Below are 16,485 nucleotides of genomic sequence, written 5' to 3'. Positions count from 1 at the left end.
TTATTAGAAGACTACCTGGTATTGTAAGAGATAATAAGTTCTCGATGAGAGGATTTTAATGAGTAGATAAACGGTTACGAAATTTTTTTGTAAAAACATTTAGCTTCATCATGAATTATTTTTTGGTTACAATCTAAGTGTAGAGATATGGTTAGATAATATGTAGGGGCGTTTACTATTTTTCTTAAAGATACATTTTTAAAAGTCTGAATCATATTTAGATTAGACTTTATAGCGTTTCCCCAAATGTTAAAAGTAAAACAAAAATTATTTATTTTTAAAGATTAACAGTAAAAAAAAAATAATAAGTTTGTATTGTCACAAAACGCATCATAGCCAATTTATGTATAGACATTAAAAAATACTATGATTTTTATGTTGTATATCTATTCTTTTAAAAATTCCAAAAATCATAATGTATAATTTGCTTAACTTTGTTTTAAAGCAGGGGTCGGCAACCCGCGGCCCGCAAAGCAATTTTTAATGGCCCGCACAAAGGTGGTTAATTTTTGTGTTTTACTTTTATTCAATAACATTTTTCATATAATTTTCAATATTATATAATTCTTTTTCCTTTATAAATAAAATCTAATCTAACCGTTTCATAATAGTAATACAATTATAAGTATTATATCATAATATGTAATTTTTTTTTTTTTAATGTGGCCCTTGATGAACAATTGAAAAAAAAAATGGCCCGTGTGGTTAAAAAAGTTGCCGACCCCTGTTTTAAAGTATACAAATTAAGTGATCAATACACACCCTATTAATAGTATTACTAAATTACATATTAATATTAAAATAATTGTAAAATTTTATCACTTGTCACAGGGTGGTGAAGCGAGAAAAAACGGGCATCTAACTGTTGAGTTTCCTCCAGTGTATGCTAGCGATATGGTCAAGGAGGTATGGACGTGGAACAGGAAGCCTGTGAACCTCTCGTGTGTGACTGAATCTTTACCAAACGCGTCAATCACATGGCTGCTCAACAATCGAATGGTGGAGGATGACATTAACGTGCAAAAGTTTGGCAAAGGCCCATACAGCAACCTCCTAGTGACACCGGTTGACCAACGCTACTACGGAGTATACACGTGCTTTACAAAAAACATACACGGCGAGAATAATATGCAAATCACGCTTAGAGAAGCACGCCGGCCGTCCAAAGTGTCTCAAACCAAGTTCGAAGTTATCACTGGTAAGTCCCGCGTCGAGAATCATAAGCTGTAGCAACTAAATTTCTGTCTATATTAAGATTATTAAACTTTGCAATCAGGTGCCAGTATGTAAATTCCACCGATTTTAGGGTAGCATTTATCATGATAATATCTATGAATTGTAGCCGTATGTTTTTATGACCTACAAAAAGGAATACATTAAACTCCGCCGATATCATAAAAAAAAAATTACATTTGTAAAATATTGTTTATGTACAATTTTATAGGTATACAATTAATTTATATAATATTAAAATAATAAAAATAAAATTGTTAAAAAATAATATCTACTTAGTTTTTACCAGTAAAATAAAAATATTTTTTTAGATAAAAAAAATCGTGTCTGAGTAATATTTTTACATATAAAAATGTCTAATAGTGGTGGGATACTGGAATTTATGATTACCCCTGCAATCTATCTGCATATGCTTTTTAAGACGTCGTATACATACAATTTTAATGACTTTACAAAAAATATTATAAATATTATGAATTATAATACTCATAAGTACGACCTATTTTGTAGCGTCTATATATACTATAGATTGTATAGAATTAATAACTAATTCTGTCCACAAATTACTATTTATACGAATAAGTAATAATCAATTTTTCTTTTGTATACTTAATCCAAAGTAAAGTGAAAAATAATAATTGCTAACATGTACAATACTAATAAATTAAAATCTATAAAATCAGTGATTTTTTTTTTTTTTGAAAAATAAGTTTTTAATTTATTTGCGGGTACAACAAACAAGCATGATGTGCCTTACCTTAAATTTAACATAGGTTTTATCACTCAACTTATTTCAAATTAGATAAAGCTTTATGTTCACTTTATGATAGTTTAAAAATTATTGGTAATAATTTCCATGCCTGTATATTTCTTTGTTTTATCATATTTGTATATTCTATGTCTTAGCTTATTTTAAGAAAACTAAATAAATACTTACTAAACATATAATCAACCTACAATAATTTTCAATTCGAGTTAGTAATTTACAAGTAGTATCCTATGACTGAACATTAATTGTTAATTATTGCGGAATTTCCAAATAATATCTAAAAGAAAACTTCCTCGTGCAAAAAAGAGTTAAAGTTATACCATACAAAAATAACAAAATTATATAGATATGTAGCTCAATGATTACCATTAAAAGATGGACATTTTTACTGTGCAATATTTTTTGTTTTTTTTCTATATCACCTCCAGCTATAATGTAAAAAAAGTTGTTTAAGTGATATCCTTTAAACAAAAACTACGTTAAACAATTTAAACAATCAAAAAGCTCTCGTGAGGATTTGGTTATTCAGCTTTAAGATTTTAGTTCTCAAGTAACCATTTATCCATGCCTAACCTGGCAGTTTTTGATTTTTAAAAAACAGTTTACGTAGATGTTTACGTCCTTTTTAACATATTTACACAGTAAATGTTAGTCGATTGTTTGATAATCCACCTAGTTATATGTAAATACTTATTTCATTTCAACTTATCTCTGTGTCCGTTTCAGCTACGACGATTTCGTTCAGTTTCGTGGGTCCGACAGACACAGGAGGTATAAAAGTCAAAGCCTACGCCGTTCAATACAAAGAGATGTCGCAGTCGTGGGAAGAAGCTCGCAATAAATCTTGGCCAGTGGGTAAGTACTGCAACACGCGTAATTTATAGCACAAATACGCTAAATCATTTACTGCTTCGATGAGGGGAGCCGAACTTCCCCCCCCCCCAACTGATTTGTGGAGAGGGTGTGGTTGTATTTTTCACAATAATAACTCCATTAATATTTCTTAGCGTTTAACGATTTCCGTCATTTTATAATTTGGTTAATTATAAATGGCATACACAACAATAATAATATATTATGTACCAAAACAACGTGAAAGCAACAAATTTTCTAAACCGAAATCTTTACGAAATAACATAAGTCATAACCCGTTACCCACACGTGGTACATAATGTATACAACCGTTAGCATATAGCTCGTTTGTGTCTTGTCATTAAGCACGATCCAAGCAATCGCTTGTATTATGTTTTTGTAATTATAGGTATACATTTAACACAATTCGTAAAAAAAAATGTTATGCAAGTTACAAAATACATTCTCGTGTGTTTATCGTAAATAGTAGCACAATTCAAGTATATTGCTGATACAAATTTCATAAAAATCAATTACAAATCAAATGCATTAAATGTATCTAAAATATGATTACTTTTATTAAGATACAAATTCTGCAGTTTATTTATTGTTTATTCATAATTATATTTATTATTTTATTTACAGTACAGATTTAAGTTTATTTAAAATAATAAAATAATACATGTATTAAAATTATTTAAATCATTTTATTTTATTTAACTTGCTTTGAAAAATTAAAAAGTTAAGATAAATAAAATTTGTAGAAAGATATTTTTAGTACTACCTATGTGATGTTGGGAGTTAAAATAATGTGTATGCCTACAAGTACCAATCGCTTTAATTCGACTCTAATTTGATTAGAATTGTTATGTAAATTGATTTTGTCGTCTGTTTTTCTTATTATACACACATTGTCAACATTTTTTTTGATTAATGTTTAGAACAAAAATAACAATTATACCTGTTTTATTAGACACGCCCTACATACTGGAAAGTTTAGAAGCGCACAGGACCTACCAGTTCAGGTTCGCCGCCATCAATGATGTAGGTACTAGCGATTGGGGTTCACAGGAACAGCGCACCATGCCCAAGAGGAGCGCGCCCGAGGAACCTAAAATATTGGTCAGCAAAGATATGTACCCTGAAGATTACATTATCTCTCCGTACGGAAACAGCTACGAAGTGAACTGGAAGATACCTGCTGACAACGGCGAACCCATAAACCTATACAATGTTAACTATTGCGTGGTAAGTAAATATTATTCACCCAAATTTTAAAGTTGTAAAAAAAAATTCTATCAACAGTTATAATTTAATAATAATCCCAAAATAAAAATTTGTACATTACCCTAAACTTACCAAATCCCTTTTATTTTTAAGATGCATAAAATAGCTATAATTTGAAAAATCCAATCATTCATTTATACAGGGTTGTTCTTTTGAAAGTAAATACTCATTTGTTTGTATTTCGTTGTATTTTTACGTTTAACCTATTTTTTCGATAATATTATTATACATTTTAATAACACCTTAAAGTATATATTTATTTTTTCATCGTTTCGTCAATCGCTGCTATTCTGTGTTTCAGACTGACAAAGTAAACACGGTATGGACAATTAGAAGAGACTCGTGTCGGTCTGAAGACCTCAGGTCTCCTGACAAGACTGCGTTTTTGATGGAAAATCTAAATGCTGACACGTTTTACAAAGTGGAAGTCAGAGCTCACAACGATATCGGATTTAGCGTACCATCGGAACTCGTCTTCAAGACTGCGACCGGTGAGTACTTGATAATACCTAATAGTTATCATTAAATAATATTTTACTTTTACACGATAACAAAATGAACAGTTTACGCTGCGATGTTGTTTTAATAAATATACGGTATTAAAACGTTTGTACTCTTTGTATCACGCTGTATGTTTTTTAGAGCGGAGATAGAGTCCGCGGATTGTCAGTTCGTGTAAGCAGTATATAATAATAACCTCCTAATTAAAAACGTTTCTATGTACGATTTAATTAAAAGTTTAAACTTTCATTTTTAATTAACGCAAGTATAATGTACAGCTACGTTTTTAGTTTGAGAAGACGTAAAATCTGTTGAAACTTTTTTTTTCTATATTTAATCTTTTAAAACGTTTACGTTTATTTTCAAAACAGCAATACAAATAAGTACCTACGTTTTCGACTTAAATATCGCATAGCAACCAATTAGTATAGGCACAGCTTATTTAATCGTATATTCCAAAAGAGATTGTGCGCTTACGTAGGTACCATGTTTTGACGGTTTATTTATCAGTAGTATCTATGTATCCTGTTATTTACTGTTTCTAATTAACAGTGAAGTTTACCTTAACAAATGAACGAACAGTTTGGTGTAAAAAAATCACCACGTTCTGCGTAAACACAAACACAAGTTGTATAGTGTAAATGAGTAGAGAGGTACAGTATAGGTAGGTACGATACCTAACTTTATGTCACGATGTATTCATTATTACGATTCTCGCGCATCGTCTCCACAAAGCACATTAAAAATTGCAATAATTAAGTACACAATGTTTAGCATGACATATTATTGGAATTGCATAAATGATTTCATGTGAGATATGTAAAAATATTTTATACTGTGATTGGTGATTGTAATATAGGTGGTACGTAACGACATTAAAAAAATATTACATCATAAACGTGTGAAATTTGTGTGCCTTTTTTTTAATCATTATTATTTTAGTATTATTCTTATTATTTTTCGTCATATTTGTGTTCTTTGTGCTGTTTCTTTACATATTTTATATTATTGGTAGAGCTTCAAACTGTTTATTCTCCATGGCAAACGGGATGCGTCTGCTATTTATGTTTATATTTATTTTAACTGCATGCATATTGGGTTTATTAAAAACGTGTTTCGTGTTTTTTATTCATTTTATTATAATAAATTATACTATAATGTCAATCATTATTATTATTGTTATTAACGCAATAAATATTTATTCATATTTGTGTTATTCATAATATTCAATATTAATAAAATGATTGCATAGGTATATAGGTAAGTACCTAGTATATTACATGAAACGCTAAAGATAAGAAAAATATGGATCATATATCTAGTTGTTTTTTTTTCTATGGTAAAAAAACCTTTAATCAATTTACTGTATTTATAATTTTATTAGACATTTTACTAATACAATAAAACCTAAATATCTATAGATTTATTTTTCTCCAACTTGAAGATAAAACTTTTTTCTTATCATCAGTGTCTCGTATGATATTTTATACATACCTAGGTACCTACAAATTATTAATCGTGCTTTTCATTAACACATCAACGAATCTTTGTGAGAGTTTAATATTATAATTTATATTTATGTAGTACGTTATATAATATAATATATATGTATATATATAAATATATATATATGTATGTATATATAACACGTTTGTAATATAATTAATTACTGCAAATATCCAACAAAATATTATGTTATCAACTGTACGTAAACAGCATACTTCCAGAATTAAAAGCAAACAAACTATATTATATAGTGTACATAATGAGACATATTTTTGTTCATCGTCATCTCGCACCGGCACGCCACCGACTCGAAATGGTATCAGAGCGTGTGTGAAAAAACTTTGCATAATAATAATGACAACGGTGAAAAATATACAACGACTTATTAAATGTTTAGTACACGTAATAATTAGACGTATAAAGACGATGCTTCTCTTTTCGTTAGTATAATATTATATAACTGGCATTTTTTTACGCTTTTTTTTTCTTGCGTACTAAAAGAGTCGTGAAAGCTAACGTAAAGCTTTTGATATTTTTACGGTACAAATGCGATGTGTACAACAGCTAGGTGTGTCGATCGGTAGAAGGATCAATGATTTCAATAATGGAGATTATATACTAATATACCCTCTCTTGTAAACTAATCATAACAATCAGATTCTGTTCGTTTTCCAAAACAGATGTTTGTGCGTGCCGATTAACCGTCAATATCGTTGGCCGTATTTGAATATAACGTTTTATATGTGATAGTAATAATATTATTTATTTTATGGTTATTATATCACTGTTGTTTCCTACCTTTAGTCGACAATCTACCCGGGGTTATTTTTACTTTTTTTTTATTCGTCCGTGGTCTTGACACAAAATTTACCTGACTTTTTCTCCTTTCTCTTTCTCTCCCTTGAGACAATGACTTCTCCGAAATACGACCGCTCTTGGCACTTATTTACAATGCAATATATAGGTACATATATAATATTTCAAGTGTTGATTTTACATAGTTCACACGAACTTCTATCACAACCCTTGTCGCCTCTACCACACTCGCATCAACCACCCCTCATTCCACCACTACCACAGATACGTACAACTACTCTTACAACTCGCCACCTCACACGAGCCTACGTCTTTTTTTTTCGCATTACACATTATTTTTGTTGTTGTATGTATTATAATATAGAATGTGCGTATACGAGCGTAAAAAATTCTCAGAGTGTAGAAAGCTTTACAAAAAAATGAGTGTGCCCGCTTTACAACGGTGCACCACCAGACTGTGGGCCGGCTCTTTTGTCCGCCGTATTTATTTACTCAAATTTAAAAGCGGCTATGTGTTTAAAATGGCTTTTAACGTCCGTGACGCGCGTTAAATTGTCAACAACGAATAGAAACAGTGTTTATAATTCTAAGTTTTAATACTGTTTATTTTTTAAGTGTATACGCAGCGTACGTAATGCTCTATCTGAATGCAACATTTTATTTGTTGCCATCTTTATATTCAGTTAAAATAAATACGACATTCGCTTGCCGTGATTCGAAAAAAATTAATTATTCAAAACGTTTGTTGAAACGCCGCCGAAACAAAAATTCCTTTTGTTTAATACGGGGACAAAGTGACAGACTGTAGAATGACAACGACACGTTTTACGTTTTTGCATTATTTCGTTAATATTATATAATGTAAACACTTCGCTGCAGAAAAACAAGAGACGTTGGCCGTTATTCCCACTTTTCCTAACGTAAAGAAATTATAATTGGTTTTTTATTGAATTCGGTCGAAAAAAAAAATTCGACCCATGTTCAACCGGCTTTTATTTTATATTCTTAGACATTTTTATTTACTCGATATAGACTACATATTGTAATAGATATATCATTTATACGCAAACGTAAATGTATCACAAGCTTAATAAATTGATCATTTTTTATATTTTATTATGTAATAATAGATTATGTTCATGTTTTTTTTTTTTTTTTTAACAATAAATTTAGTTTGTATATAAGAGCCAATAACAATAATAATAATAGTTTATTTCCTAGAAACATTAAAAGAATGTTGCTATAGTTTATCTTTATCTTCATTTTTTAAGTCCTAATTATTTTGATTCAATTTATGATGTTCTCCTATTTAATAGTTTCACACATTTTTTTCAGTCAAATTATGATTTTCAAAAAATATTTTTTCACAATGCTGTCATGTCTTTATATATCAACTTTATACTACTAAATTTCGATGGCATATTAGTTATTTTAAAAAGTCCTAAATTATAATTTTGATATTAAATAATGTATGTTTTATAAGGAACGTATGATATTAACTGAAAGACTTTATAGTGCACTTTTGATTTAAAGTAAATTACGTTTTTCCATGTATTTGTGTGCATGTACTCTGCGTGTACCACCTAATGGTGTTGTGTTATAAAATATCTATATAATAATATAATATACCCTGCAATCGCGCTGTTCCAATTTATATGCTTTGGCATGACCGACGAATTCAACCCTTTTGTGTCTGTACAAAATTATTATTATTATTAGCTTGTAAAACGATAGGTGGGCGGTGCGACGGCGTAAAATAGTTTGTTACATAGTTTCCCGAATCAAGTTCATATACTCGTAATAAACCGCATACAAGAGTGTGCTCGACCAAACATTCTGCGGTCGACGCAACAATGACTGTTGTTACATTGTGTTTATTAGGGCTGAAGACTTTTATTTTTTTTTATTATTATTATTTATCTAGGAAGGACGTAGAACAATACAATTTATATATAATTATATTTCATATCACTAGCAAGCTAATATATATATATACGTTTCTAACATTTTTCTTTGCATATTTTTTCATTACACTGAATAAAAATGCGTATTATTATTTGGAAAAATAAAAACATATGGAATATATATATATATCAAAGCTAGTGTTGATACCATTAAACAAATAAAACACACATTTTAAAAAAAATCGATGTAAAATTAATTTTATTATTTCCAGACATTTTGATGATATTTTATTGTCTAAATTAGTTTATTTAGTTATTTTTTCAAACGTTTGTATTTTTTTTTTTTTTTTTTAACTGTTGTATATAATCTATAATAATGCTCGTGTACCTACCAAACATTTTTGAAACACAACTATTCCTCTTTTAATCAAATTAATTTGTTTTTCTAATTTCGAACTGAACACGTATTCTGCATCACATTCTCTCGCAAAATCGAATTACACGTATAACCATTTCATAGTAAAATAATATTATACTAATATATCGGAAGAGAACACAAATAAGGTTGTGGTATTTAATATTATATTGTAATTTGTAATTGCCGTCATTAACACAAGTACGCGACTAAGACTAAAAAACGACTGAAAAAAAAAACTAAATTACAATAATCTGTAAGGATGTAGATGAATTTATGTGTTTATATATCTATTTTTATTATTAACTGCATGGTGTTTAAGAATAAAATTATTTCATTTTTAGTTTCATGATACGAAAAAGCACTGTTCACCACAAGATCTTGATAAATTTGTTTGTAATAAAACTTGAATTTTTACAAAAATATTGTGTTTAAAAATAATATAAGTATAATTTAAAAGTTGAATCCAAAAGATCAGTTCAATTTATTGATGTACAGATTAAATATCAGATTTTTTTAACTAAATACGTCACGATCTAACAGTAGTACACATTATGTACTACATTTTTTTTTTTTCTAAAATCAAAAATCTATCATTTATTTATTACTTAAAACCTTCATTGCGTATTATATAAATATACCACTACCTTTAGTTATGGGTATTCCTACTACCATTGTAGGCTTCCGCACAATTTTCCGACTAAATAATTCAACAAATATATTAAATAATAATTATAACAGTAATAACACAATCAAAACATAATAAACTGCATCCATTAAGGGGAAAATACAGGGTGCGACCAGCACTGACTGGAAGCCGTGGCTGCAGTTGTGATTGAGTATTTATTTATTAAAAATATTATATTTCAAATTTAATAGTATTGAGATATTATTGTGTGTAGTTTATTAAAATAATTTTTCGATTTCTTAGATAGAGTGATTAGGCCCAATATTTAAATTAATGATAAATAATAATATATTGTTGTAGGTGGGCAATATAAGATTTATAAGCGAGGTGGTAGAGATAATAATATACATGCGTCGTACTATTTTATTTAAAAATCGTACATTTCATTCTCACTTTCCGTATTAAACTTCTGATAAGATCTCGTTGAACTTATAATATATTCAGTAATATTATACTATTCGTATACTAAAGGATTTAATAACCACTTTTACATCATATGTGTGTGTATATAGAATAGAAAAATAAGCCATCACAATATTATAAATACATTGTTTTACATTTTTTAAATATTAATTATCATTTATTTTGTTTGACTTTATCGTTAATTATAAATTAATGATAATTTAAACACTTATTTTTTTACGAGTACTTACCAACTTTTTTCTGAATTTAGATATATTATATTTTTAATAATTTCGGGGGGGTATAACTATTGTTAAGTCGGAAAATGGTACTATAATATTATTGACGGAAATATCAAATAAGTCGTAATCGCAGAAATACTACATAAAAGTATCAACTGTCTATTATTTGTACGATTGTTATATTTTGTTTATTTTTCTTCCTCGTCCTACTGCAGCTCTTCCTTAACATCAAGATCGTCCTTACATATTATTATTGTTATTACCGCTGTCATTTGTCTCGATCTTCCGTCTTGCAACTAGAGTAAATACACACTCTTTTGTTTGTTTGTTTATATTTTATTTATTTATTATTGTTTATTTGTTTTTCTATGTCTGCGAGCGTAATATCCAAGTGTGTTATGTGTTGTGATTTACAGAGCAAACCGCAAAGGTGGCCGTCATCAACGCGGCTGCGACCGTTAACCGATTGGCCGTGCGCGATTGTATTGTCGCCTTGTCGACATTGAGCTTAGCTGCTTCCTTTGGCGGCAATCGCTGGTGGTTACGCTAAAACTCATGCGAATTATTTTTAGCACATAACTGTGACGATTATTATTACTATTCATTTTTTCCCGTTCGATTTACAGTCACTGTATTTTTATTTTATTCTTTTTATATAATTATTCCTCGTCATTAATTATTATAATACTGTATTAATTCATCTATCTCTATACGCGTACGTAGTCATGTCTCGCGAACGATTTAATTAATATTTTCTTTTTTCACAACCAAAATATTATTAACTTCAAATAATAATACATTATAATACTATATTGTAGTGACTACAAAAATCGGAACGTTTAATAATGGTTAGTGTGTGATAACATCATATACGTTTTTACGGTGTAGTACGCTGCTACATGTGGTAAGGTATAATATACGTATAGTATTATGTTATTGAATAGCTTGTTAAGCCTTGTACTTGTCTAATATTGTATAACTATTGTGATAAAAATATGTAAATGTTTAAAATGTATATGTGTGTATGAACGACTACGAATCTTTCAACGACAGGTATTATTTTACTTGCTCTGCAGTCCGTATCTCTACATTCGTTCGTTTCCCGACGGAAACATTTTTATTTTCGTTTTTTTTATATGTTGGCGAAAGCAGTTCGTTGTATTGGTTCTACAATAATTCGTATCTATTTCAAATATTGTTCCCCCAGTCGTCCCCCGTTGTCACGTATTTTTAATATACTATGTAGATATAATATTCGATATTTTATAGCTATCATTCTATTGATTTTCATCCACGTTCGGTCAGTTATTGATAATACTCGACCTACTGTGAAAATATATTAGTAGCTTACTGTAATGGTACCACGAAATCGGTCCACGTATGCAATACTATTTGCAAACATCACTTGTCTCATGTGAGGATTTTATCGCGTATTTGTACAGTTATACATCATTAAATAAAATAAAACTAATTTGATCGTCAAAAACCACTCCATCAATATTTGTTTACCCCAGTCCTATTTTAATGTTGCCTGATACCTGTTATCGAATTATTTTCTAACTTAATAAAATTTCCACTATAATATTATGTTTTTACCATCATACTTATTATCAATAGCCACCGTCCTCGTGTTTTATTAATATTATAAATTATATTAACACCATGTATATGTAAATATTATCCACGCTTCATCACGTATAGATATAATATGAAAACAGTTATTTGACCGAGAGACTAATATTGTTATTATTCGCTTAAATATTATCATAATATTTACCTAATAATATTATAGAGTAGAAGTCATACATATTATATATAAGCTATATTTATATTTTTATTTAATGTACTTTTTTTTCAATATAGGAATAAAAAACAAGTCTTAAGAGTTAAGTTTTACTCACTTTTATTCATAGTCGCCTATTTTAGATAAATGATTTAGATATTATGATATTTAATTATTATTATTCTGTATAATTTGTCACCGATCTTATTAATGTACCTACCATTATTGATATTATTATAACTATTATTATTGTATATTTTAATATAGGTAATAAAAAGTGTAAACAAAAAGTATTCATTGATTTTGTTTTAGATTCTTATTAAGTAACTATAATATATAATGATAATGACATTTTGTTGTAAATGCATTTAGAGATATATTATACATAATGTAATAAGACAATAATAAACGTATACTTTTTTTTTTTTTTAATACATTTTAAACGGATTGTTGGTGTATGTTTGTCAACTTGTAGTTTTTCCATACTAGCCACCCCCCCTTATCCTAGTAATATTTTAATTAATAATATTGTGTGACTACTGCAATTATTAACGCATGATTATTTCAATTTATTTATTGTTATACGAAATGGTGTGGCTATAATTTATCGCGGGACAATCGTTATTCCTCGAGTTAACCCCGAGCCAACCTAGCTAACAGTTAGATTACAAAGTATGGATTTAGCTTTTAGGTAGGTTGGTTCGATTTAGCTTTAAGGGCCTGGTCGTGTTGAGAGATATCGATCGTTCTACGATAAAATAATACCACCCCGCACAGTGTGCATATACGTATAAAATATACATAAATTATGATGTATCGCAACGACAACAACAACAGCAACATTGCAACAACAAAAAGAATAATAATAATACCGTTATAAAACATGGCAATGACGTGTTCGAAGAGGTAAGAGTATGATGCGTTTATGGATATGATATTAAAGTGCATGGTGTATTCTTCTATCTTTTCGTGGCTTCTTCGCGCCCCTACGACCCGTGCCGGCGACGAAATCTGATAGCCGACGACTCGGGGCCACCATGTACGTAATAATATTATATCAGATAACAAAGATTTGTCACGTAGGTATATTATAACATCATCACCAATGTATGTAACGTATACACGTATACCTACCCGTATATCAGCTACTTCTTGTTTCCTTGGCTTTTTACACTAACGCTTCGGTTTTATTCTTTCAAATTTTTACTAATATGTTTTGTTATTATTATTATTATTTTTTTTTTGTGTTTCATTTACACAACCGTGTACCACACAACAATAATGTTGATACGCTAAATCCGAAGAAACACAATCGTTGACGATGTGATAAAACAACAAACGTCTCGCCCAGTATATTATTGTTGTCGTATTACGCGGTGCAGCATGTTTTAATGTGTATAATAATATAATATAGCATGTGCATGTGTGTATATGTGTGGGGGTGTGTGTATGTATGTGTACTTACCTGTGAACGACACCAATCACAAAATTACGAAAAATCATTAATATGTTATGATTTGCGGCTAACTCTGTTTTTTATTTTCCACTTACCTACGATAATTATTATAAATTATTATAATATTGTAAGAAGTAAGAACTACATCTTGTCTCGAATGCGCCTTTTTTGAACGGTGCACGCGCATAGGTAACGATAAATTACAAATTATTATGTTCAAGCGTATTAAGCGTAACGAAAATAGAATAATGTTACGTTAAAATAATATGTTATTACATGCAATGATGATTTACCATGTTCGTTTACAGGCGTGGACATACCTCCCATGCAACCGCCGTACCCTAACCGGCTAAGCTCTGCGGTCATAATCAGCATCGTCTTGGCCGTCCTGTTCACAGTGTTGGTGGTCATTGACGTATCATGTTACTTCGCCAACAACACTGGTAAGTCTGTCAAACCGACGGTAACCACTAACCATATTAAATATAATCACATATTCGGGTTAACAAGGGACTGATGACTATCCGGTACATATTGATACATGTACATCTGCCCTTAAAAAAATATATTTATATACATTAATGTATTCTTTTGGCTTATGAATTTCAGCAACTGGTATTACCCATATAATAAATATATATATTTTACTTTTCATCGTAAATCAGCTAAAAATCTATAAATAATCGCTGTATGTATATAATATTAATATCCAAAGTCTTAAAAACATTCTTTTAGGAGAATGTTAACGCACACATTATACATCAAAAACTAATTTTAATGAATAGTTTTGATTTTTAATGAAAATTATACATATAATTGAATATTATTCTGTTTTTAAAAAGTTAATTAGCCCTTTTATTTCGAACAAAAATTGCAATTGTTTTGTCTTAAATATTTACTATTCCAGAAGTTAAAACTAAAAACTGATAGTAAGTCAAGCCCTAGACAATAATGTATTCTACAATATTTCTGTAATTGATTTTTTTTTCTAAAATCGTTATGGATGGATATTTAACTAACATGATAAATGAGCATAAATTTCTAATTTTCATTAAATTTATTTTCGCAATTTTTAATACATTTCATAAAAGTTGTTAATATTGCCTATATCAAATCCCTTAAAAATTAGTTGAAGAAATTCAAAAAGCAACTTTCATTATCAGGAATTCCGTATAGGCAACATTTATACTAATACTATCTATTCACTTTTACAAATTGATACGACGATGCAATTTTGATACTAAAAACTAATTCGAACAGTTTGATAATATATTAACTTTGAATCATACCTACATTATTTTTTTCGTTTATTTATCTGGAAAAACGTAATTTACTTTTAAATATTCATACGGTTTATACAGTATTTTATAAGTGAAAATGTAAACTAAATTTACAAGTAAAGTCGAAATATGACAAGAATAAGTATCTAAATTTGTTTCCAAAATCATTATCATACAATTAAATCAATCGGTATGAATTTGCACCATCTTTTTTGATTCTAATAGTTTCATTATTTTGTTGTTTCATTATAGTTATAAACAATTACAGTGTATAGAATATAGATATTCGAAATTTTTCTCCTAGTAAAAATATTATTCATTGAATTACTAATGATCATTTTTCATCTCGTAATTTTTTCGTTTTGCAGTGAATCAAAAATTACATCCTATACCACATATTAATATTTTCAATCATCATATTCACAAAAAATACTAGATCATATAACTTCAGATATTTTTTTTTTTTTTTACAATATATAATATATAATTGTAATATTACTTTTTGCTGTTTACGGTTTGATATCCGATAACATATATTATTCAACGTCGTCAGTAGCGGTATCCTCAATTTCCGAAAAAAAAAAAATGGTAATAAAAAGCATACAGAAAATATGTATACTTTATAAATTAGATACCTGGTTATACTAACACTAATTAGAAATACTTGAAATTGAACAACTTTTTTACTATACTGTAACATGATATTACCAAACAATAAATATAATTAAAAAATTTGTTTATTATTGTATATTAAATCTGATGCTTTCATTTTTCAATAAAAGGAGTTATTTTTTCATCAATAAAAAAAATAAATAATTTTTCTTTTCCGTAATCATGTTATCTTCGTATACATAACTGTGTTGAAAGCACGGATATGCTTCGTTGTAAGCATATTATAATTTGAAAATATTATGTAATAATGTGTCATTGTTTTTGTTTTTCATTTCATGCGCACTCTACAGGTATCTTGTACATATTGTTCGGTATGTGCTGTCGGAAAAAGAAGAGGGACGAGGACGCAAAGCTCGGAAGGTATGATTTTTTTAATTTTATTGATTTTTTTTGGGATATTTATACAAACACATAATAATTATTTTGCTGGTTACACTAATCCACCGGGTTTCATGATATCCTAACACTGTACGTTAAATTTATGCGTGTACCTGCATCATCTATAATATAATATCATATCATATCATTCCATTTATAGTGTACATTTTATACACTCAAATGTGCACACTGCAGTCGTCTACGCCGACGTACTAGATCAAGGCAGCAAGATAATCAACGTCAAAGCACCAGTATATAGGTATACTAATTATATATTGGTATATTATATATTGTTACTACA

General features: G+C 28.9%; 1 protein-coding gene across 3 annotated transcripts in view; it reads left to right on the top strand.

The window, feature by feature from the left end:
* LOC112592555 (fasciclin-2) overlaps nucleotides 1–16,485 on the top strand; it is a 151,126-nt gene that overhangs the window by 123,086 nt on the left and 11,555 nt on the right. For 2 of the 3 annotated variants that reach the window (XM_025336655.1, XM_025336654.1), the window contains exons 7-12: nucleotides 832–1,198; nucleotides 2,729–2,857; nucleotides 3,828–4,102; nucleotides 4,443–4,632; nucleotides 14,163–14,297; nucleotides 16,097–16,166. In XM_025336655.1, the coding sequence (XP_025192440.1) occupies nucleotides 832–1,198; nucleotides 2,729–2,857; nucleotides 3,828–4,102; nucleotides 4,443–4,632; nucleotides 14,163–14,297; nucleotides 16,097–16,166 (1,166 nt within the window). Of the gene's footprint in view, nucleotides 1–831; nucleotides 1,199–2,728; nucleotides 2,858–3,827; nucleotides 4,103–4,442; nucleotides 4,633–11,031; nucleotides 12,320–14,162; nucleotides 14,298–16,096; nucleotides 16,167–16,485 lie in introns of those variants that run through there. The other variant, XM_025336656.1, reaches the window with a different exon arrangement.

This window comes from Melanaphis sacchari, unplaced genomic scaffold (assembly GCF_002803265.2).
Source record: "Melanaphis sacchari strain LSU unplaced genomic scaffold, SCAv2.0 Contig178_pilon_pilon, whole genome shotgun sequence".
Taxonomy (NCBI): Eukaryota; Metazoa; Arthropoda; class Insecta; order Hemiptera; family Aphididae; genus Melanaphis; species Melanaphis sacchari.
Note: the sequence above shows the minus strand (reverse complement) of the source record. Positions and strands in the feature narration are given on the sequence as shown.